General features: G+C 37.9%; 1 protein-coding gene across 2 annotated transcripts; it reads right to left on the bottom strand.

The window, feature by feature from the left end:
* Positions 1-7,080: 7,080 nt before the first annotated feature.
* On the bottom strand, positions 7,081-14,617 carry LOC148357279 (fibroblast growth factor 4A-like). Of its 2 annotated transcripts, XR_015852018.1 has the most exons (4): positions 13,841-14,617; positions 13,647-13,750; positions 10,803-11,032; positions 7,081-7,931 (listed from the first exon to the last, which is right to left on the bottom strand). XR_015852018.1 is itself a non-coding variant. In XM_088347484.1 (3 exons), the coding sequence occupies exons 1-3, from the start codon at positions 14,151-14,153 to the stop codon at positions 10,856-10,858; spliced, it is 594 nt and encodes a 197-aa protein (XP_088203610.1). In that variant the 5' UTR covers positions 14,154-14,617; the 3' UTR covers positions 7,081-10,855. The 2 variants fall into 2 exon arrangements, 1 of the variants encoding a protein (XP_088203610.1); XM_088347484.1 differs by having other exon boundaries at positions 7,081-11,032.
* Positions 14,618-25,183: the final 10,566 nt, after the last annotated feature.

Raw genomic sequence — 25,183 nt, forward strand, 5'->3', positions numbered from 1 at the left:
CCACATGCGGCTCTAGAGCCACGTGTTCGCCACCCCTGTAAATGAAATGAAATGATCTGCATTTATATAGCGCTTTTCAAGTCAAGACTTCCCAAAGTGCTTCACATTTCCCAATAGCGGCCGTGCAGCCATGTCAGGCGCTAACCTGCTTATTGGGGGTATTAGGGGTTCAGTGTCTTACCCAAGGACACTTTGACAAGTAACACGGAGGAGTCGGGATTCGAACTGCGATCTCTTGATCCCAAGACGAGCGCTCCACCTCCTGAGCCACTGCGACATCACAGACAACTTTCAGTATTCCCTTAAGTCATAAAGTAAGTCGATCACATTTCTTATCCATTTAGTAATCGGTTATTCCTGAAATGAGTTATACAAATTCATACTTCTTTGTACCTATATTAATTTAGTACCCATAGCAGGAAGATGGCATAGAATCACGTCAGCTAAGACGTTTGATGATTTCATAAAATCAATGAAATAATAACAATACCAGAGCCTGTGTACCATATCAATATGAATATAAAACTTAAAATGTTTCTCCCTTCCGAAGTTAGTTAAAGCTCCATTTTGTTAAATTTCCCCACTAAAATGTGACGAAAACCAGTGCCACAGAGCACAGCGTAGAAGCAAGTTACCCGACAAACATGGCGGCAACCCTAGGTAGCGATTTCACTATGTAAAATAAATACAAATTTCTCGACCTATGATATAAAAAAATGGTATGATGGTTCAGATATTATTGTTTAGTTTTAAAATATTTTATTTTTACTGAATGTTTTTTTTTTGTACCACTGGGAGGTACTAAATATTGCACCCTTTATTGTTGAGGCTTATTTTGACCGTCATTTTTGTTGTAAATAATAGTTTCACACCAAGGTGCAAGCAAAGTTCTTTTGTAAAAATCTAACAAAATACAGCAAATCGGAGGACACCCATGTATTTACCTTTGGCGCAGACGGCGCTGGGCAGAGAGCACTGAGTGTATAGCACCTCCCAGCCTACTACTCTCCCAATCAAATTGCTTTAGGTGCTTGGCTGGCGCTTATGGGTGTTTATAGTTTGTTCTGTGGGATTTCATTAAAAAGTAGCTCATCAATTTACATACATTTTTAATGAGCTTCCATATAAACAATTTCTTAGTGACAAATAGACAAAACGGGGTCTTGTGGTGTTACGCCATAGCTCTAAACTGTAGTTGAGAATGTGCCCTATTTATACTGGACTGAGCCATTTGAAACGCATCAGCTCTGCATTTACTAAACCCTTCTACATATAAGCTATCTATCTATCTATCTATCTATCTATCTATCTATCTATCTATCTATGTATCTATCTATCTATCTATCTATCCACCTATCTATCTATCTATCTAAATACACATTTATATGATAATCCATTTTCTTATTGTCTAAATGTATACATTTTTTAAATGAAAGAAGCTGTGTTCTTACCTGGAGGAGTCACTAAATAATACACATTGTCCCTTCAAGGGAAAAAATCCTTGTCATATTACTGAGTGCTTTACTTTTACTTCGCTGAGTAGTTTGAAAACATTACATTTATGCTTCTTCTGCTAACGAAGAACCAACTGGAGTAGATGTTTTAAATCTTAAACATTTCTGAAAAAAGACAAAACGTTTGTTGCACTACTTCTGCTTAAACAAATATGCATTCATCCCATTTAACCAGCAGAGAGCGCCAATTCAAATTGAGTTAACTTAATAAGTACGTAAACAGCGCTCCAAATACATATTTAAAAATACAATACGGTAAAGTAAAACGTCACAAAAACTCAATAGTTAGTTGACCCAACAAACCTTAAAAATAAAGATAAAATTATGTATTGTTGCCCCCAAAAAGAGCCAAAATGCCAATTTTATACTGTGTGCAAGAGTTAATTAAATAAACAGAAATGAGCGGAACCTTAAATAATCCAACAACTTTTACAAATCCTATTTTGCACTATTTAATACAATTTTCTTTGATGATGGGTCATAATTCACAAAACTTCTCACGGATAATTTGACTTGTTGTATATTTGTTAACTTTGGATCCTTATAGAAATGTTTAAAACTACTTATTTTCTTTCAAACTTTTGTTCATTTGTTAGCTTGCTTGTACTTGTAAGAGTGTGAAGTGCTAAATAATATATAGAATGTTACAATTTGAATAGTTGCTTTAAATATAAAATTATTTGAGTGAACACCAGAGGCATCAGTGAGTTGTTGAATTTGTTTTTATTGGTATCTGAGTTATACAGGGGACTGCTGTGCACAGCACATACATACAAAAATAAAAGGACTCCAACTTGCTCTGTCATTCAGTCAACTTATTTTGTTTTTTCAAGCCACAGTCAACCTAAGGCAGCAAGTGAAGGCGCCCATGCATATAGAACAGTGATGATCCAGATTATGTCTTGAACAACTTGAGGATGAATTTGGATGAGGAAAGATTCACATTTTCTTACATGCTCTAAAAAGATCTATGCAATTAAATAGACTGGTATGGTAATTGCATTTCACCTTTTTGTCTAGTTGATGTAATTTGAGAGACATTAACATTAACATACCTGCTGTTATAACTACTGCTTTTTGCCCCTTAAAAAGGCCTTCCTCTTTTTGATAAAAAGATCTACCGATTTTATAAATAAACAGCAACACAAAATCTTGTCTCGAGACTAATATTTTAGTCTACGCCTGCTTTATTTTAAAGCGAAATTTCGGATTTGGTTTGACACTTCTGGTTTTAAACAAGCTTAAGTTTTAAAAAAAAAAAATCCATATTCTGGAGACGGATTGTGTTTCACATGTAAAAATAGAGAGTTAAGTAAAATATGCTGCTTTTTAATGTCAAAAGCTTGGCATATATGCATTATATATGAGGTTTCATGTTTGGATGCACAATGACCCGACACCCATTTAGTTTGCTGACTAGATGCGCTGCTGTATAAATAAAATTAGGGAAAAAGAACTGAATAACAATGAAGTTGGGATAAGCACAGCATGGTTTGAAACATTGATTCAGACTCAGGGTTGTCACCTAAACTGTGGAGAACCAATCTTGCCACATGAATGTATACGGAGACCCCTCGCTACTTTGCGCTTCAGTTATTGCTGGTTCATTCCCTTGCGGAAAAAAAATTAAAATAATTAGAAAAAAGATCGAATGTGAAAACAACAATGGATGCTTTCCACACCATTGAGGAACATTTTCGGGCGGCTAAGATTCAATCCATTTCTTTTAAAAATAACACTCAGCGAGCACCTCTTGACTTGGGATCTCCGATGCCGATTGGTCGATTCATATCATAGCGTCTTTCATACTGTAGTATGACCGGACACCTGCTTTACGTTCCTTCTACATCTCGCTGAGAAGAGTGTGTGTCCCGCTCCTTCATCATGCTGCCTAAACCATGCCCCTCTCCCTCTCTTTTTTATCTCCTTTTTCACTCTTTATCCCCCCCACTCTCTCCTGCTCAGTCAGCAGGGCCTTGATCAATTTTTTTCTCTCACTCTCCTTCCCTCTCATTCGCAGTCGGTAAGTTGGCAAGTCAGCTCTAATGAAGGCTACCAAAAAAAAGGAAAAATTGCAGATGTTCACTTTTTGCCTGTAGTTCCGGTCCTCATTAACTGCGAAAAGCGAGGGACCTCTCTAAATAAATAGGTACTAAACAGATATATACTATATAATTAAATGAACACATGAATGGATTGGGCTATGTTTGTGTATATGACATACATTTAATGTATTCATTTATTTATGCATTTTGTCTATTATTTTGTCATTTATTTATTTCAGTATTTAATTTGTAAATTATTTCTGTGTTTTTGGCGTGTATTTGTGTCATTTATTATGTCATGTAAATGCATAAATATATGAATAAATTGCATTTATGTCAGTTAGCTCTAACCAAACTAGACTACGGGCTTCCACAATTCACCACTCACTTATTTACATACACATAATTCATTGGTAAAAAGAATCTCATAAAAAAGCAATTATTTATTTTCGAAAAGGGAATACTCGTTGATTTTTTATTAAAAGGATAACAGATTCAGACATGAATGTGTCTATAAGCAAAAAAATGTATCCCACCTCTCAAATATAGTGTTCTTGTCTAAATGCATACTGAGTATTTTTGCCATTAATACCTGCAATGTAGACCAGTGCTATCGGTTTCATGTGGGGGAGCAAACCCATACCCGCCAAAAAACGGCATGGAGATGAATGGGGGCTGCCAGGCTGTACTTGCCAAAGACACACCGCAGGAAGTGGTACTGTAATGTCCCTGGAAGTTAAGATATCCCTGAATAGTGATTTATTTTTGTGTTCATTTTTTTATACAGAGTATATTTGCATGTATTTATTTATTTAGACATTTCTTTCTACACGGTCCCACAAACCAAACAACTGGGGGTCAACTGAATCAAGAAGCACTCTGGCGCCCAAACAGGCTGCTATATTTGAAAATAGCAAGTAAAAATAATTCAGACTTGTATAGTATAGCGGGTCAAGTATCTTAGACTTAATAATTTTCCTGCATTGCTTTTTACTGCATCTTGCATGCTCGACTCATTCCTGACCGTATTGAAAATAGAAAATGAGCTGTTGGCTGCCTCTGCAGATCTCGAGAACGCCCAAGCACTACCAGGGTTGAGGGCACGTGCACGCTCGGCTACTGCGCACACTCACACAAACACGAAGGCGGCCTTATGAATTGATATGACGTGTCTCCTGAATTTTTCGAAAAACTATTCACATTGCATGTAGAGTTCGTTTGTGTTTAAATTGTAAAACCATGCAAAAGCGGCTGTTAAGTGTGCTAACATTTTAGGATTGTGTAAAGTTGGAACCTAAATGTCCCGCCTACCTTCAAAAGTTGTGTTTAGAATGATAGTTTTAATCTACCAGGGCCGGCCCAAGCCTTCATGGGGCCCCAAGAAAAAGTAGATTTGGGGACTGCCTATTACTTGATCATTTGCATACCAACTGTAACTCATTCCATGTTCTACTCAAGGGGTGGGCAACAATTTGGAGTTGAGGGCTGCATTGGATCAAAAAAAATGGCCTAGGGGACCAACTTGGAGACGGATACATTTATTTAATATATGAATAAATATAGATCCAGACATTTACATGTTGTAATTCTTTTGAAATATAAGTCTTATGAAATTGGTTTTGAAATGATCCCAATCAACACAAAATCATATATTAAGTCACCGTTTAAAACACTTTATATTTAGTTTTGAAGTATTACTGAGTTTTATTTTTTAGTTTTTTTTTTTTGTATTTCTGGAGTCTTATTTTTGTTGAAGTTCTGTAGTTTTTGTAGTATTACTGCAGTTTTATTTTTGTAGTATAGTATTTTTGTAGTATTTTGGCAGTAGTTTTTATAGTGCTTCCATAGTAGCATATTCTTAGTAATTCTGAAGCATTTTGTTGAATTTCAATCGTAAAACTTTGTTGTACATACAGTACTGTTCTGATTTTAGCATTTTTTTAGTATTACTGTAGTATTATTTTTTTAGTATTTTTGTGCTATTTCTGCTGTATTTTGTAGTATTTGAATAGTAGTATTTTTGTAGTGTATCTGCAGTAGTTTTGTAGTACAGTACTACTGTACATTTAATTTGTTGTATTTTTTTGTATATCCATAGCAGAGTTTTTGTAGTATATTTGTAATTGTATTTTTGCACTATTTATGTTGTAATACTTCTGTAGTAGTATTTCTGTCGTCATATTTCTCCAGTAGTGTTTCGTGTTGTAGTATTATGTAGTAGTATTTTTCTAGTATTTCTGTAAAAGTATTTTGGATGTATTTCCAAAGCAGCATTTTGTAGTATTTTTGTATTTTTTTTGTAGTATTACCATAGTAGTATTTTTGTCATATTTCTAGGGTATTCTTCTTTTATTCTCGATGTAGTTTAGTATTTAAGCACCATATTTGATATTTTATTTTATTGCATTTGTTATATTTCTATAGAACTATTTTGTTGTAGAGATACAAAGTTACAATTGGGACAAAATTGGCGCCAAAAAAGATAACCAGTCTTGGGGTTCTCCTAGTGGTTGCGAGACACTCAGCAGCCGCTTATGCCTTGGGCCGGCACTGCAATCTGTTATGTGCTGATTGTTCCTAGCTAACATTAACAAGCTAATTTGCCTGCTTCAGTCATTATTATCTCTTAAAGAGACAGTGTGTAGTATTTGACCACTGTTTCACAGTATTGTGCAGTGCAACTGAACACTAGTGCTAAAAAGCACAAGGAAGAAAACAAACTACAGAGACTCAAAGTGACCAAAGTGCATAAAGATGGGCTCATGATATGTAAAATAAAATACTGTATTTACTCGTGTATAATGCGTTTTTATTATCTACAAAAGGTGCGCATCATACAAACGGTTTTACCATATTCATACAAAAATTGGTTAGTCGATAACTATCACAGACCACAATCGCAAAAAATTGGATGCCACAGGAATCGGATCTGTTTTTTTTTGTTTGTTTTGGTTTGAACAGTTTTATTGACACTATTAACAGCAAATAAACAATGTGAGGTTTGAACTATTTTTCTCGACACTTTAAACAGCAATTAAGCCGGTTGCGGCAGGGAGAACGCTGAATTCCAGCAATGATATAGAAGACATATTAAAAGAGATTTGGTTTTATCTCATTATCACACTATTTTAAGTCATGGTACCAGAGCCAAATGTTAGAGAATGACTAAAACAGAAAGTCGGCCTTAAAGATATATAAACAATAACAAAAAAGCATGCGGAGGGGAACATCTCTTTGGTGAATCTAATGATGAATCGGACCTTGAAGGACATTAAAGCCCTAATGTGTAATATTTGACCACTACAGCGTGGCGGCATCCTGCCAGACAAATATGGTGGGAACCTAAGTGGGGATTCCACTGTGTAAAAGAAATCCAAATTTCTGGGCTTAAGATTTTTTTTGGGGTGGAAAAAAAACCCCCAAATATTAGTATGATAGTTCATGTATTTTGCCTGGTATTAAAATCATTATTATTGTTCCTAGCTAACATTAACAAGCTAATTTGCCTGCTTTCATTATTATTTTTACTGATTTTTTTCTGTACCACGAGGAGTCACAAAATATTACACACTGTATCTTTAAATAAATACATTGCAAATTTGATGTTGGTATATTGTTCATGTCATTTCAACTTTCAATAAAGGATTTCCAAAACGGCTGCACATATTTTGCTTAAAATGCTTAGAATCAAATAGAAGAATAAAATAAAATGTATTTTCATGGAAACAATCATCTCTGGTACTGTGAATAAAAACAGTTGCATTTTCATATGTATACTATATTACTGGTTTTTCGGTCATTAGGACTTCACACAACAACTGCTGCAACCCGGAATCACAAAAATGAATGATAGTTCATATAGCTTTGCTTACTATTCAAATTAATATTGTTTATTTAAAGCCCCTATGTGCAATATTTGACCACTAGATGATGCTGTGTTGTCTGGTTTGAGCGAGGGCCAGTGATTCACAGAACCGATCTAAGTGGGAATTCCACACGGTGTAAAAGAAATATAAACATCTTGACCTAGCATTTTTTATAAAAATAAACATTTTATGATAGCATTTTAAACACTGTCACTCTAGTGAATAAGTTGTTTTACCACTAGGAGGTCCAGTACAATATACACTGTCCCTTTAAGATGTATATATTTTGTTCATAGCTAAGTTTTGTAGCCTGTTTCATTGCTTCATCTCCCTCATTGTACCCCACCCTCCTTGGAAAGAGAGTAAGGTGGCAAAAAAAACGCTTTTAAGTTAAAGCATATTTATTGGAAGTCAACCAATGTCAAAGATCAGTCGAACTTCGGAGGTCTCACTCTGTTCACACTTATGCTTCATGACAGAGGTCTCACTCTGTGTCTCATTGGGCCCTGCAGCACAGATCGTAAATGACTCCATCAGTCAATTTAAAGCACAAAGTACCACAGATAGATTCACTCCCCTGAAACCCCCTGCGTTGCCCCCTTACGGGTCGTCATTGCTATTTATACCGCCACGGGGTGTCCCTTACATGCAAGTTCAAGGGGGCCTCAAGTGGGAGCACGAAGGCACCTTTGAAAATTGTTCAGCAAAAGTAATGTTTTTAAAGTCTTTCGCACGCACGCACACCCGCAAACGCTAAATCAAGCTTGTTTCATGCATCCTTCATCTACAACTCGGTGTTTTGGGGTAATCAAAAGACCCTTTTTGAAGCACAAACGCTCTTCTTCTATGTCAGCAACGTACACTATATGGATTGTGGTGCCTTGAGATACAAGTCAAGTTTGTTGTGACCACATATACAACTTAAAACAACCTCTTGTACAGCAGGGTAATGACATCATACACATGGCTAATCACAGCCAGTAATAGTTATTCTTCACAGAGGATAAAGAATATATGTTGTTATGTGGTCCGTCTACATGTGCCACCTCACATTTTTGGTAAAGTATCTGTAGCTTGAGCAGCCGCAGTATGTGCAGATCAGGCGACCCCAGTTTAAATGAGGTCCTTTCCTGCACGTCATTTGCCTCAGCTGTTCTGTCATTTAAAGCCCAACTGCTGAAAAATATATATTTTTTAAAAAGTATCGATGGCTTAAAGGGTTTTTACACTATGATATTGACACAGCTTCTATAGGTAATTGACAAAACTTCATTCAAGTTATTTAATTTTTAAGAGACATTGTGTATTTTAGGTGAGGATAAAAATCCTCTCACGTCTTTATCCCCTTTGTATCTTCACCTCATACTCAATGCTTATATTCTGTGCTATATGCATAGTATCTAGGTGAAATGCAAAAAAACACTGTCGAGATGGCGGGCAATTATATCTATAAGTGAGGCTCATGTTATGTAAAATAAATGCAATTTTTTTTCTACCTACAATTATTTAAAAAATGCAAGTATATATTGCTTTTTTTAAATGAATTACCATTCTGTTTTGCTTCTTTATGGTTAGCCTTATAAGATAGCGAACATGCTTTAATCCTTGTTTAAGTTTAAGAAGACTGAAGAAATTTGAGTGTGGTTTAAGCCTGTTTAGTGAAACATAATATTGTAATTTTTTATAAAAGGTTTAGATCTTTAAAGTGTTCAATGTTGAGCTTGGAACCTGCTGTTGTATGAACTGTTTTTCCTGCCATGTGCTTTAATGCAATTTCCTGATATGTAAAAGACACACCCTAAGCTGTCTATGGCAACACAGGAATGTAAAATTAGATTACAAACCATAAGAAAAACATGTTTCCGCAAATAAGTATTTAAATAACATTGTTGGGGTTGAAAAATGTGTCTTTTTACCGTTAGATGGTGCAAACTTAAACACACTGTCCCTTTGGGATGAAAAAAATTCCAGGCAACATCACTTGCATCTTAAGGCACAGCAGCATTAGTGACTTTTGGGCCTTTTGTGCGCATCATTTAAAAGCAAGGATGTTTATTGCAGCTTTCGTTTCTTAAAGTGTTCTCAGAGAGAGGGATAGATTTATTGAATAGGAAGTGCGTCCATATAGTGTAGCTGAGCAAGCACCAAGTGAGCGTGGCAAAGGCCCCGAAAAGCAGCACAGTATTATGGCAGACAAACACAACTTTTTTTCCAAATATACAGAAAGTAAACATTAGGGCTGCACGATTAACAAAAATCCAATCAATATTGCCATGTACTGAGTGCGATTGTGTAATCGCAAGACACTGTTTTTCTCCCCTTTATTATTTGAGTGTTTGGCTAACCAGAACGGTCACAGTTTGAGTTTTAACAGCGCTGGCCAATCAGAGGCAAGTTTTTACAGCACTAGCCAATAAAGGCGAGGCAAAGTATGTAAGCAGCATGCTATGCCTTGTTGAGTCGTAACAGCAGAATCCCAAAACCCAGCCCCAGAGTCAACAAACTGCAGAGCAATGCAACAGCTAGTAGCGGGTCATTACATTGGAAAAAAATATATCAATTAAATTGGACTCCGAGGAAAGTCAGGAGAGCATGAAGAAATGGTGATCACCAGCGGGTTCTCCGTGGATTGTTATCCTATTCGTGAATCGACTGAGGCGGTGTCGGGAGAGAAAGAAATAGCAAGTCTGCATGTCCGGCCCACTGCTACAAAGGTAGCCTAACAAAGCTCTCAAGCCACTAATGCCAAGCATGTACCTCACCTACGCAAGATTCATTTCCCATGTAAAAAAAATGACCAGGAGCAACAACTTGAGAGAAACTGCTTCATTCTTGACTCTTGTATTTTAAATAATTTGCAGAGACCTTGCTGAAGTCGCGATTACCAGATACTAGCGTGCAGCTAGCCAGCTGGTTTCTAAATTGCTTTCTTACTCTGAAAGGAGAATCCCTCCAATTTCATTGTACATTTGTACAGTGACAATAAAGACAATTTATTCAACTGCAATTCTGTATCATGTGTCTATTTGTAGATCAATAGTTGTTATTTTGTTGCAGTCTTATACACTCAATCGGTAATGACGTTATTATAGGTAAGTTTGACCCTTGTACCTACAAGGAACTTACATCGATTGAGGACTCAAAAAGTAAACAATGGTCAGCAGACAGCAACCCTAATGTAGCTCCTCAGAAGTAAGTGGTGTTTTCGTAAGTTTTAGGCATCTCACTATGATTAAGTACTATCAAAAAAATAAACCAGCACAGAAAATGCACTTTTCTGAGAAACCGCAATAGAATTTTTTCCAAAATCGTGCAGCCCTAGTAAATATATTCCTAATCGACACTTGCACAGTTCATTGGCGGGGACATGGCGTTACCTGGGCCGGGGAGTTAAACCCATGTGTGCAAATGCCCGCGCCATTAGCGTCCGTCACAGGCGAGGGAGAAAGTGTGTGCCTGTGATGGCAGTGTTGGCCTTTCCACCTCGCCGCGGCCTTCCATGTCGACTGAGGGCAACATAGAAGCCCTTGTAAACAAAAGACTCGTAGGCGTTGTAGTTGTTGGCCAGCAGCGTCTCCCTGAACTTGCACTCGTCGCTGAAGAGTCTCTAGAAAGACAAACATGTCAAGAGAACCCTGACCTAAACTCAACAGAGAACGTTTTCTTTTTTATTTCAATGACATTTTATGGAGAAAGTTTTCTTCCGGACCCCTGCAAAGAAAAATAATTGAATGGACTAAAAATTGACATGTGTGGTTTTGAATTTGAGGAATGCATTCATGTTCTGTTGTTAAATTCTTGAAATTAAAAACAAATACACGTCAATGTTTCGGACATGTGACGCTGCCGCGTGCCGCAATATTAATAACGCAACGACTCTCGTAAAGTCATCGTTTTTGGACTCATCTTTAAGCATATGGGGAGCATGATATGCTGTTAAAATGAGAAATTGCCATCAGGCACCTACAGTGTATATTACGGATGCTTGTATACCTGTCAATCTCAGCCAATTGCTCCCCTTATTAATGATTGAAATTCCCCTATACTAAGAACTAATAAACCTTATAAACACAACACAGCATAGCAAGACAGTCTATGTAGAATACTGTGACAATATTAGCAATCCACGGTGATGTTGTAGTCTGCTACCAGCGAATGAGACTATCCTGATAAAAGCCAAAATGGATAAAATGAGATTAGTATAACAAATAATGAATATTAAAATAAATCCCGTACAAAATAAGTTAAATGGCATACACAGTTTGAAATGATCAAAAAACGCAATAAGGAATGAGGAAAACTTGTAAGCTGACAAGTATTGGCTTGATACCCCTTTTATTTACAGTTGATATTGATTTTTGAGAGTAGTCATTCCATTAGTACATTAAAAACACTTTTGTAGGTAGTGAACATCAATCAGAGTCTCCTGCATCTGTCAATTTCTTTCGAGATTTTTTCACCGGTAGCAGGTGAATTTTTTTTTCCCACAAACAGATACTTTATAAAAGCATGGTATTGTTATTCTTACGGACTTAACCATCACCTTTCTGTGATGTTTGGCACATCTAAAATTTAGATTATCAACTACAGATTCATTTAGAGATCATCCAACATCAACCAAAATTAAACCAAAAAATATGTGCTTACCCAATCCAACGCAGCCAAACTTCAGTTCCTTCAAAGTTGTCTTTTTGACGTCTTGAAAAATACTTTAACTTTTCACCAAAACAGAGATGTTGCAGTAAATAAATATACTGTATATATATATATATATATATATATATATATATATATATATATATATATATATATATATATATATATATATATATATATATATATACATATACATATATATATATACACATACATATATATATATATATATATATACATATATATATATATTATATATATATATATATATATATATACATACATATATATATATATATATATATATATATATATATATATATATATATATATAAGTATATATATATATATATATATATATATATATATATATATATATATATATATATATGTGTGTGTGTGTGTTTGTGTGTGTATACATTGTTTAAATTAACGTCTGCCAGGGGCGTGCATCTTTTACGCCGGACGTACAACTTTTCAAAACGTCTCTGCCCGGGTGGCCGACAACTTTTTCAAGAAAGGAAAAAAAAAATCTTTCAGTTTTTTTTTTTCCAAATTAAAGCTTTGCTTTATTCCGTTTTCGAAATCTTCATTTGGTTGAGAAATTTTGTAATTTCGGTTCGTTTGGCAATTTGCATACTCGGCAGCCAATCAGAAGCCTGCATCGAATAACTTCATGCTTCCGGACTTTCCCGAGCGTTATAAGGTCGTGCATTTACATATCATTTTCCAAAGTAGGCGCATAGAGAACACAAGAAAAATGGATAAGTGGTTAGGAATCAAGCAAAAACCTCAGCCCCAGAAGAAAGATTCGAAAGAAGCTAACAACATTTAAAACGCTACAAAACGTAAACGTTTTATATATATAAATATACATATATACATATATATATATATATATATATATATATATATATATATATATATATATATATATATATATATATATATATATATATATATATATATATATATATATGTGTGTGTATTCATTCATTCTTTATCTGCACCGCTTATCCTCAGTAGGGTCGGGGGGGGGGGGGGGGGGGGGTTATGCTGGAGCCCATCCTAGCTATCTTTGGGCAGTGGGCAGGGGACACCCTGAACAGGTTGCCAGCCAGTCGCAGGGCACACAGAGACAGACAACTCATTCGCTCATTCACACCTAAGGACAATTTGGACCGGCCAATTAACCTGACATGCATGTTTTTGGAATGTGGGAGGTAACCGGAGTGCCCAGAGGAAACCCACGCAAGCACGGGGAGAACATGCAAACTCCACACAGGAAGGTTCGATCTCATGACCTAAGAACTGTGCCGCACACGCAGACCACTGCGTTGCTGTGCTGCCCCGGATGGTGGAATTACTTGATAAATGAAGTAACTAGTAACGGCTTATTGCTTATTTTCCAGTAACACCTCCAACACTGTTCCCCACCAACATCGTGAAATCCTTGTTTTATCTCCACCAATATTGTGTTATCGCGATAAAAATGCCACGACCAATGCCAAGATCAAACCTATGCCCTCAATTTTAGGGACATGATAAATATGTATTTCCTTTACCGCAGCATAGAGTCTCCCTCTCTGGTTCATGGCTACGAACATCTCGCTCTTGACCCCGTACAGGCTGACCACTCCTCGCTCCACGCTGGAGATCTCGATGAGACCTGAAGAGGACGGAGCGCCGTTAGCGTCATCTTTCTATATGATGACACGCATTCTGCGGCAACTTTACGCGCAAGCGAGCGAATGCTTACTACGAGGTTCTTCGAGGTGTGCGCCAGCTATCCTGCCGTCCGGGAGTACCTGCAGGTGAAACCCGATTCCCACATTGCAGTAGAGGCGGCGCACCCGTTTGACACCCTGCAGGTAATCGCTCTGCCAGTTGGGCTGCGCCCGGCCAAGGTAGGATCTCGAGAACAGTGTCTCCCAGCGCCTCTCCAAGTCCAAGTCAGTATCGTTGTTGGCCCCTCTGCTACTGCTTCGGGCCACCGCCCCCCACACACAAGTCCAGAGTAGGAGCGCAGCCGGCTGCGTCATGCCGCAGAGGCGCCACTGCGCACTCGCCATGCAACTGGCGGCGCGCTGACACCTGCCAGAGAAATACTCTTCGTCCTACTTCCTGTGTCCCATTGCGGCAGAGGCGAAGGTGGCTGCTCAAGGCGCCATGGCCAGGGATGCAGGCAGAAGCGGCAGAAGTAAGGTGCGCGTCCGAGCTTGGAGTTGCGGCGCCGGCGATGAGCATCTTTCGCCACCTCGTTCGCAGGCCACGCTGGCCCGGCGGAGGGAGTCCCACAGCAGCGGCGGGTGGCTAACTCACCTTTTTTTTGCCCTGACTCTCTCGTCGCCTCATCGGCGTGACATCACTGCTGCAGAGCCCCCACCCCAAAATACTGAGTCACGAGTGGGAGACCGAAAGAGGACGCGAAAGGACAGATAAGCAGAGAGGGAGAGAGCGAGAAAAAGAGAGAACAGGGGCTGAGGGGTCTTAGGTTGAGAATCCCGGTGATGGGTGCACCTTCACAGGCAACTACGCACGCGCTGTGACGAGAAAGGTTTCCTCGTATGACTTCCAAAATAAAATTCACCTAATGCTCACGACATGCAAAAATGACTCCATGTATTGGAAGGACAACGACATTTTGCACCTCGAGGGGCAGCAGTGAGTCGTGAAAATTTTGTTCCAATTTTCACCTAGCACAAACTCAAAAGGTATCACCACAAACAACACCATCAACCCCTAGGAGCTTGAATCTGTCACAAAATTCAAATATATTGGTGCTGTCGTGTCAGAAGAGGGGGGGGAACCAGAAATCATGGTCCAGGATAGCTCAAACCACAGCTGCACTTGCCACACTTCAACCCATCTGCGGGGGACAAAAATATAGCAGTAAAATCAAAGATCAGACTCATGCAGGTGTTGGTTACTTCCATCTTCCTATATGCTTGCGAGGCATGGTCTGTCTCAGCAAAGATATAAAAGAGAATTCAGGCCATGCTACAGAACATTTCTAGCGATTAGCTACATAACTCATGTAACAGATGAAAAAGTGTGCAACACTATGAGAGGGCACATCAGACCCTACAGAGAACTGTTCAACTGTGCACAGACGAAAACTGGAATGGTATGGTCACATCACAAGACATCAGGACTGGCCAAGATCATTCTCCTGCAGGTAACAACCCAAAAGGGCAAGTGGAGAGTAAGACAGAATAAGAACTGTGCTGACAACATCAAGGATTGGACTGGTGCCAACCTTGACACAACCCAAGCTCAAGCCAGGAACCGTCAGCAGTGGAGAAAGCTATCCAGAATTACAGCCTTAGTGGTGCTCAAATGACCAAGGCGGTCAAGGGATCCATAAACCGTGAACATCACCTTTACTATATTTCTATACTTTGGATTTAGAGGCAATCCACCAGGTTCTCTGACTATTTTCAGGTGAAATTAATCATGGGGTTGAAGGATATTAAACAGTTTATTTGAAATAGAGGATGCCCAGGTTGTTTGACAGACTCGTCACTTATACTTTTACTACCACTTTTGATTGGGAACGAGCAACTACTGATACAAAGTATTACAGGTATTCCCTGCAGTAAATGATACCGCCCTGTAGTGGCCATTTTACATCAAGCAAGTGGGGGAGCAAACACTATCTATTTATCTATGTATCCATCTACCTTCAAGAGGGGTGACGGACAGCAAGACCAACACATGCAAAAACAAAGAAAATAAAAAAGGAAAAAAAAAAAAAAAAGACACACACAAACATTTTTGGACCATGGCCAACCCAAATGTCCAAACACCCAAACAAGTTAGGCACCCCGGCACCTAAGTTGGTCATGCTTTCGTCCCTCCAGATGAAACAGGACACAAAAAAGCGATCATGTCACTTGGGTCAGGGTGACACAACACACTCTTTTGTTCAACAGCAGGGCCCGGCAGCCTTACTGGTTTAACCCTGCTGCATCATACAGGTGCCCTGCCCATCCCTTAGAACGTGTCCAAACATCTCACTATCCTTTTATAACACCTCTCCACTCATTCCTATCATCAACAAGAGCTCTAGCTTCCACTAGATTTAGACGTCTTTCCTGCAATGCACTCATAGCACCATCCATCCACGTCAATCGCGGCCTTCCTCTTGGTCTCCTTCCATTTACATATGCTCTGTAGATCCTCTTTAACATTCGCTCCCCATCCATCTTCTCCATGTGTCCAAACCAACCGAGTATTCTCTTATTCACACGCTTGCTCATTTCCGCTACTACTCCAGTTCTGTCTCTCACAATTTCATTTCTCAATCTATCTAATCTTGTCACTCCTAACATACTCCTCAAACACTTCATCTCAAAAACATTTAATTTCCTTCTCAAATCTGCGTCAAGCACCTGCACTTCTGTTTTAGCAAACACTAAAAAACAGGGTCAAGAAGGAAGGGGGCTATCAAGCCGTACTCGCCCAAGACACACCACAGAAAATGGTGCCCTGACGACCCTGGCGGTTAGGGGTCCATGAAGCTTGAAGTACAAACTGGTAGAATAATAAGATGTTGTAAATTTCATAACATTTTTGAAAATAAAAGTTATTCTATGTATTTTTTCTAAATTTGATCTATGTCCAAGTGTTATCAGTATCTGTAACAATAATTATTAAAAAAAATAAGAATTGGTATGGGTGTACCATCAAACATCCCCGCTTTTGATAAGAACCCTTCCCAAAAATAACAGAATACTAAATTAATTACTGGATTTTTCAAACACAATTGCCTAGTTCTTATCGTAAAACATACCTGAGTTAGCAAATAAACCCAATACTTTAGTATCAGTATTTTCCAACCCGTGTTTCCCACGGTTCAAATTTCTCATCTGAAATTAAATGCTTTTATTTTGGAGAGCATCTCAGTCATATTTTCATCTTCCTGCAATGGGATTTAAGTGACACAGGAGACCATGGAGTAGGTGGTGGGGGATGTCAGTGTAGTTGACATTCATTGAGGTTGAGTAATCGCAGAGCAGAATAGGGGGCCGGATACAGTGTCCACAGTCCAAATTGGGGACGGTCTCATGTTTGCCTGCATGACTGCCAGATTTAGACCGGAAGTTCCTTGCCAGACTTCCTGATGCAAATATTTGAAACACAAGCCAACAATAGATACTCACAAATGCAGATGCAATATTGAAAAAGATAAAAAAACATGTTGGCTTACGTCAGCAGTTTTTAACCTGGGTTTAGTGAGTCTGTTTTGGGAGTTCGGTGGAGCCTGTGCTGTGAAGGTCAAGGCACAATGACTTATCATGTCTATACGCAATGAGATGCCCCACTTTCGACGTATACTTCTCTGCATGAGACTCATATCCAGGTGGATGAGACAGTTGTTTATGTTTGATGTTGAGGCAGCAGAAGTCATTGATGAATATCTTGATGAAATTGCTGAAATTGAACAGAACCAGTCTCAAAAGCAACTCTTCATAACAACAACTCTCTAGTATAGGGGTCAGGAATCTATAGCTCGCCAGCCAGATATGGCTCTTCTCATAAGTACATATGGCCTGGAGATGAAATGCAGCGTTCTAATTCTAATGTGTTGAAAGCAAAGTTTGGTGCGTGCATAGCCGTAGCAGCACTGATAACAACAGTTATCCTGTCCAGTATATAAAGGGCACAGTCCCAAGTACAGTTTAAAGTTAAGGTTTTACACCACCAGACAGATTGGCTGTGCGTCACTAATGAATCCTTTATTTGAAAACTAATTAATTCATGAATGTTTGCTGTTTAGACGCTTTATGAAAAACCCACAGAACAAATTGTAAACACCCCAAAATGCCAGCCAAGCACACATACCAATTTAGTTGGGGGAACGTAGGGGTAGGCATAACCATGCACGTACTTGCTTCTCTCTCGCCCAGTGCCATCTGAGATGAAGGTAAACATGTTGCTATATTTGTTTGCGGTATTCCTTGACACTTTTACAAACTAACTCTGCTTGCACCTTGCTTTAAAGCGTTTTTTTACAAAAAAATTAAGGTCTAAATAAGCCTCAATGATCTTAAGTAACTCTGGGAGGGAGACGGGTTTAAAGTGGTACATTTGGTGATATGAGACACATTATTATTTTGATTTCACTTTTTTTTTCAAACCATCTAACGCCACACAGTAAAATAAAATGAATAATTAGCTTTTGTCTGGAGAGCGGTTTCAGTGTTTTTTTCCGGCTACAAATATTTGGTATGTCTAAATAAACAAAAATATTTTCTTATGAAGGCTCTTTAGGTCATAAATGTTCCCAAACTAACTGTCTAACCGTTTTGGTGTCAACAAATTCAACCATATCCTGTTATAACCAAGAAAGCCAGGTAGCTTTTTTTATACCATTCGTAACAATATGTATTTGTGAGTAATCCTTTTCAAGGATACTGGATATAAAAACAAAATAAAAGGAACAGACAGTGTAAAAATAGTTCGTAGTCTGTAATGGTCTGCCGTCTCTGCAGCCCTTTTAGAACTATTGTGATTAAGGGCTATACAATTAAAAATGACTTTACTTTACTTGACCTTGCTATGAAAATGATATGAGTGTAGCCCTTGCCAGGGTGAAGGCACATATATCTGAACTGGTCTCTCAAAGGTAACAGCAGAGGTCACACTGATTCGCAGTTCTGTAATTTATTGTGAGGTCATGGACTATGTTGGCTTTGTTCTGCATGGTTTATGTTGTTTATCAGTAAACTATATCTTTTGAACCGTAAAAGAATATCACATTTTATTTTCACTAAAGTAGGGTTTGGTGAATGCATGTATAAAACTGGCAGGTTAAGAACCACTGCAGTACACTTACAGAAGTGCAGGTGCATGACTGAAAAAAGGAAAAAACATGTTGGCTTAGGTCCTTTCAGATACTTCAGGACACTGGGGGATAAATCTGGCAGGGTATGGCTTGTGGCGTTGCCATAGAAACCAAGCCAGAGATGCTTCAATGCTTGTGGATAATCAAGGTAATACCTGACCCAACAGTTTTAATGTGCCATTCGTGTCAACTTCTACCAGAGGGCTACTTTTTGTTACTCATTAGTGCAAGGCCATTCTTAAAAAATAAGGTATTATGTCATAACTAGTTTGTTACTTTGTTGTTATTGGAAGTAGAGTTAGAAATACTAAGTCAACCACAAAAAAAATCATTTTAATAAAAAATGGAGTCACCTTGGTTCCTGCGGACCCTAGACTTATATGATATTCCTGTGTTATATACGGTTTTGGGTCATTTTAAATTATGTATCCAAAAAATTGTAAACGGTAACCACACCAATCTCGTCTTGCCCATTTTGGTTCGAATGGTATTAGACAACAATATAGATTGCAACTATTCTCACGGTACAGTCTGTCTTCCTGTGAGTAAATAGGTGACGCATTGTGTTTGTAAGTAACCACTTAATAAGAGGAATTGAGATAATTGATAAGGATAGTTTATTTTTATAACTATAAAAATGCACTTTATACATAGAATGTACCACTCTATTTATAATTGTTTATGATAAAAGTCGTATGATAAGTTATTGAGACATAGTAAGGTTTTAGATATTTGTTAGTGTCTTTTTTAAACAACATTTTTTATTTATTATGTCTATCTATCTATATATCTATCTATATATCTATCTATCTATATATATATATATATATATATATATATATATATATATATATATATATTACGTGCAATTTTTTAAATTTAGGATTTAAATATTGTTGTTTTTTTGAAACGCTATGTATAATATCTGTATGATTTGAACTTTACAAAAGTTTATTACCTATATGTTTAAGGAACACACACGATTGCATTTATTTTTACAATGCCATATGTTGACAGGTATTTTTTGTATTATGTATTTTCTCGTTTATTTTTTCTTTACAATCACGTTGCACCAAACAACATCCGAACAAATCACCTGAAAAAAGGGATAACAGGTTGAAGACGAAGGCTTTATAAGAGAATAACTTTGGACACTTCTATCAATCACGTGAACAAAATATATCTTACATCATCATAAAAATAATCTGTTAGTCCATACAGAAATGATAACATTGTTTGAATCACAATATATATTTAACAATTTCTGAGAGTTTTTTCCCCTCCGATCCTTCTCTTCCCTACAACAATATTATGTGTACAATTTAAAGCGATGGCACAAATGAGAGAAGAAGGAAACATTCTGGAACAGGTGTGAGAAGCATTCTTTCTTGTGAGACTTTTAAGACTGATGTATGTTTTTTAGAATGTCTGTTTCTGTGCAAATTCCTTGTCATGCAAGCCCAGCAAAAGTTAGGCTGTCGGATATCGACAAAAGAAACCCGAATTGATGCTGAGTCATGACTTTTCAATTGAAATGGTTGGGGCGGGGTGTCTGTCGATGCTGGTGCTATTTATCATCCAACTCACACAAGGATCGGAGACGGGTCACTATTAAAGAAAGCATCTCGAACCGATTTTGTCCGTCTATTTTGACAGACAGCTGAAGTCAGCTGTCTCTGCTGCAATTATAGCTTCCATTTAGCACACACGCAGCCAATCAATAGGCCATTCAAATAGCATTATGAAAGTGTAAGTAAGTGGATCCAATGCAATGAGCGCCCGATTAAGTCAGGCTTTGAGGGGGGGATATTGGCACAGCAGCTGCAATTTGACTGCAATGACATCAGAGTTCTCGACTTAGGGTTAGGGTTTAACGGCAATAATAATTAACAGCATTTGTTAAATAGGCTACGGTCAAGTCACATTTGCGTTATTCCTGTTATTCAGTGCCATTTGAGTCCCGGTGACATAAAATGGTATATTTTGTGTAAAAATTAGCTTATACTTATTTTTAGAATATTTCTTGTATGATTAATTACCCGCTACCATAGAACACATTAATATGTGCGCAGGATGAATCAATTTCTAATGGATTACTTTGATTGTAGTACGAGTTCAGTAAAATGCTATGTCCTCAGTCATGTTTGATTAACTTCTGTTACAAATATAAGGGAGAAAAATCAAATTAATGTTTTTTCATTAGTTCTGTATTTCCGTAATATTGATATTCCCCACCTAATGTCATTTTCAGTTATTAGCGAATGTTCATGTTTAAAATCTCCAACATAGGTTGTGTGCCCCCTGTTACTCTGAATAGAGTTCTATAGAAAATCTGGCTATCATTTCTGTCACACGTTTTTCTGATGAAACAAAATTTTGGAGGGTAAACATTCAATTAGAAGTCATGTTTGAAGTCAAATCATGTTTATTTGTATAGCCCTTAATTACAAAGAGTCTCAAAGGGCTGCACAGACCACAGATTATTGCAAACCAAGGACTATTATAATACCATCACCTTATCTAAAACCTAAATAATACACAGATATTGTCAACATGAAATATAGGTTATTTGTATGCTATAGAATCGAAGTTTGATTTAAGTTTAGATTTAAACATTTACACTGAGGTTGCAGATCGAATCTCAGGGGGAATAGCATTCCACAGCACCGTGGCCCGAATGGAGAACGCTCTCGAACCTGCGGATCTCTTCTTGGCTCTTGGGATCACTAGTAGACCAGCATTTTCAGGGCAAAGACTCAGGACCGGAACATAAGGGGAAATTAAATCTGAAAGATATGAGGGAGCAAGTCCATGTATGATTTTGTATACTGCCAACAGAACCTTAAAATCACATCTTAAGCTTACAGGGAGCCAAAGCAGGCTAGCTAAAATCAGGGTAATGTGATCAAACTTTCTTGTCTTAGTTAAAAGCCTTGCTGCAGCATTTTGTGCTCTTGATTTCGGACTTTGGGAGACCGGAGGGTAGTGCATTACAGTAATTGAGACGGGAGGTAACAAACGCATGAATTGTAATCTCCGCATCAAACCGAGACAGCATAGGGCGAATTTTAGCAATGTCGGGAAGATGGAAAAAAGATGTTCTTGTAATATTTTTAACGTATGTTTGAAAGGACAGATCGGGGTCAAATATGACACCTAAATTTTTGACTGAGTCAAAGAAGAAGAGTAAGTACCACTCGTTTATCAATGTTTTTTTATGGTATACAGATGAGGAAAAGCATAACACGTCCACCCTGTTACACATATTAATATTAAGAACAAATATTTATTGTAATTTTGAAACATGTCAAATATTACTGGCAGCACGGCGGCACAGTGGTTAGCGTATGTGCGTCACGGTTCTGAGGTTATGAGATCGAACCTCCTGTGTGGAGTTTTCATGTTCTCCCCATGCTTGGGTGGGTTTCCTCCGGGCACTTGTTGTAGAAATTGGAGGTCCGATAATCGAGAGAAAGTCTTCTCATAAGTGGATAAAAGAAATAGACAGGAGCCAGCTTCGTTATGGAGGGAGATGTCACTTTATTGATGCGTCAATAAAGATCTCACAGAGCTAGGAACATGACAATGTATTTAAAGCTGGTAGTGACGATTAGGCTTCGATTCAGTACACCCCAAAAGGCGGTCCTGTATCACGTATCAAGTACAGAGCGTCCTGTCCCTTGCACGCTATCTTCAAGGAAACTTAATGTCTGCCAAGAGTATCTTCAAGGATGTCTACCCGACCGTTTCCCACTACTGTAAGCAAGTCTTTCTAAATTTCTACATGTATGCAAATCCATTCTACATTTGCAAGTGTATTTTCCACAACATATCCCCCCTTTTTTTTTTTTTTTTCTTCTGTTTGGCTTATCCCCCCTTTTGGGAGTTTATACTCCCACTTTAAATGGAAATTAAAATTGAAAATGAATACAGGGTAGTGGTAAAGTATTACAAATCATAGACATCAATACACGGACAGAGTTTACGCGAATCGAAAATAAAATAAAATTCTGGCGGTCAGCCTGCTGTGATCATTCTAACTTTCATTGTTCATGTTTCATTTACAAAAACCCCCAACACTCCAAACATCTGACCCATGCACTAACCCCCCCTTCATTTATCTTTATCCGTACACACTGGATTATACACGCGGACCGTCGACGGTTGATCGGTACGTGATAAAGGTAAATGAATAAATGAACTGATAAGTGAGTGATAACAAATTTCGGTAACAGTCGTCGATACATTCCAAGATGAGTGCATGACTGGATAGTGATATCCACATTGGCCTTTGGCCTGACCCCCGTGAACAATTTGAAGACCATGCATTGTCGTATTCGTCAACGGGTGTCGTGAAGTCAGATGTTGGAGTGAGTGTTCACCCCAGCAGGCATCACGCTCAGTTTCCATGCAGCCAAAAACCCGGAAGCGACGATGCATCCTGACCATCCCAGACAGCAGCTTGCTCCCCGGCAGTGTGACATACCAACAAAAGAATCACAATCAGAAACCAATATATTTGTTGCTGTTATTCCTAGTGCTATATAGTGTGTTACGTGTTTAACAGTAGTGCTAATTGATATTGTTATTAGTCCAGATCATCATATGTGTCTCTTTCCGCAGATGCTCCATTTTTTATTATAATGTAGACTGACTATCAACGTTGCCAGATAAAATTCAAGGCGTTGAATTTAGTTGAGTCATCTGTTCTTCCTCACTTAGGAATAGGCTTGGATATTTAATCACTAACTGTGCTCATTGAGCTTCTGCCACCCTAGTATTGCCACTACTGTCATTTGTTCTCCAAAAGTCTTAAGCATTCCTCTTTTAAGAATAGGTATGGCACAGAAACACAACAAACACATAATTATTACGACAGTTTGTACAAGAATTTTGTGAAGCTTCCTGCTTCGGATGTATTTAAAGGTATATACGTACAGCCTTCCTCCTTTATCATATGACACACGCCTCCTTTACTGGCTAAGAGAAAATCGAGGGCCTGACGATCTTGCCAGGCCATCCTAGATGTCTCATTTAATTGCTCTCCTACTGCACTAAAGGCCTCGTTAGTGTAATTAATAAAACGTTGCTGGTTGTAATAAATGTAATTAATCCATTCTGCGTTCTTATTCTGAGTTATCCAGATACATATCGATTCTAATCCAGACTTAATTTCATTCCTAGCTTTAAATTCCTCTGGAATTCCTCTCGGTTGTCCGATGGTATCTAGCTATACACGTCTACCCGGAACATATGCTTTCTTTTTATTGCGGCCAATTGTCAACAAAATATTTCATTCAATTACCTTTTCCCCTTTACATTCCTTTCTTTTGTCACTTGCATGTCCCCCTCTTCTCTTTTCCTCAACGCCTACTTTCTTTTCCCCTTTTTACCTTCTTTTACTAACTTTTATCTTTCTGTATTTGTAACTTCCTTACTTGCTCTGCCAACAATCCATTTTCCACATAACTTTCCCTTCTCCTACGCCCTCTAACACATGCTTTTTAGCCCACTAGTTTAATGGGAAATTGACATATAACCATCTCACTTATTTATTTATTTATTTATTTATTTATTTATTTTTTCCAAACCAATTCAATCTACTATCTTAGCTTCACCTACTTAATGTGAAAACGACGTGCATTGATCTACAATGATTCATCTTACTCATTTTTATTCGACTCAATGAATTTTTCCTCCATATTCAATGAAAAGAAAGTATTTACTCACGCTTTTCCACTATTTTCGTATAACAATGCTTTTCATTCTCAAATTACTCCATTCCAATTCACTCAATTGGATTTTTCCTAGTCTTCACATTCCCTAATCTTCCGATTTTGAACTGAAAACCGGAATAGGTTAACCTTTTTCTTTTTGATATTATTCTATCCTTTCTTGGTGTTATTCTGGCATTAACATAATTTAAAGCACCTAAAATAACCAAACATAATTTTTCTAGACTTTTCACCCCTAAATTCATCGTTTTCCAACTGAAAAAACATTTATTTTTCCGGGAACTCCATAGGCTCTCGGACGTTATGTTGCACACCCTTAGCGTCAAAACGATTTCTATAAAAAAAACGAACGTTTTCGATTCCTAACGAGACGTCCTATCGGTTCTTTCTAAAACAATACATTTTAAACCGTCTTCCTCTTTAAAAACGTTTTTCTCGTCTCAATGAGTACTGTATTGTTCCCTTTTTCCTTTTCCCTCGATATTTTTCTGTTAATCCTTTCAGTTACGTGGGCCGA

The sequence above is a fragment of the Urocampus carinirostris genome, chromosome 11, assembly GCF_059441175.1.
Source record: "Urocampus carinirostris isolate Australia breed hairy pipefish chromosome 11, RoL_Ucar_1.0, whole genome shotgun sequence".
NCBI lineage: Eukaryota > Metazoa > Chordata > Actinopteri > Syngnathiformes > Syngnathidae > Urocampus > Urocampus carinirostris.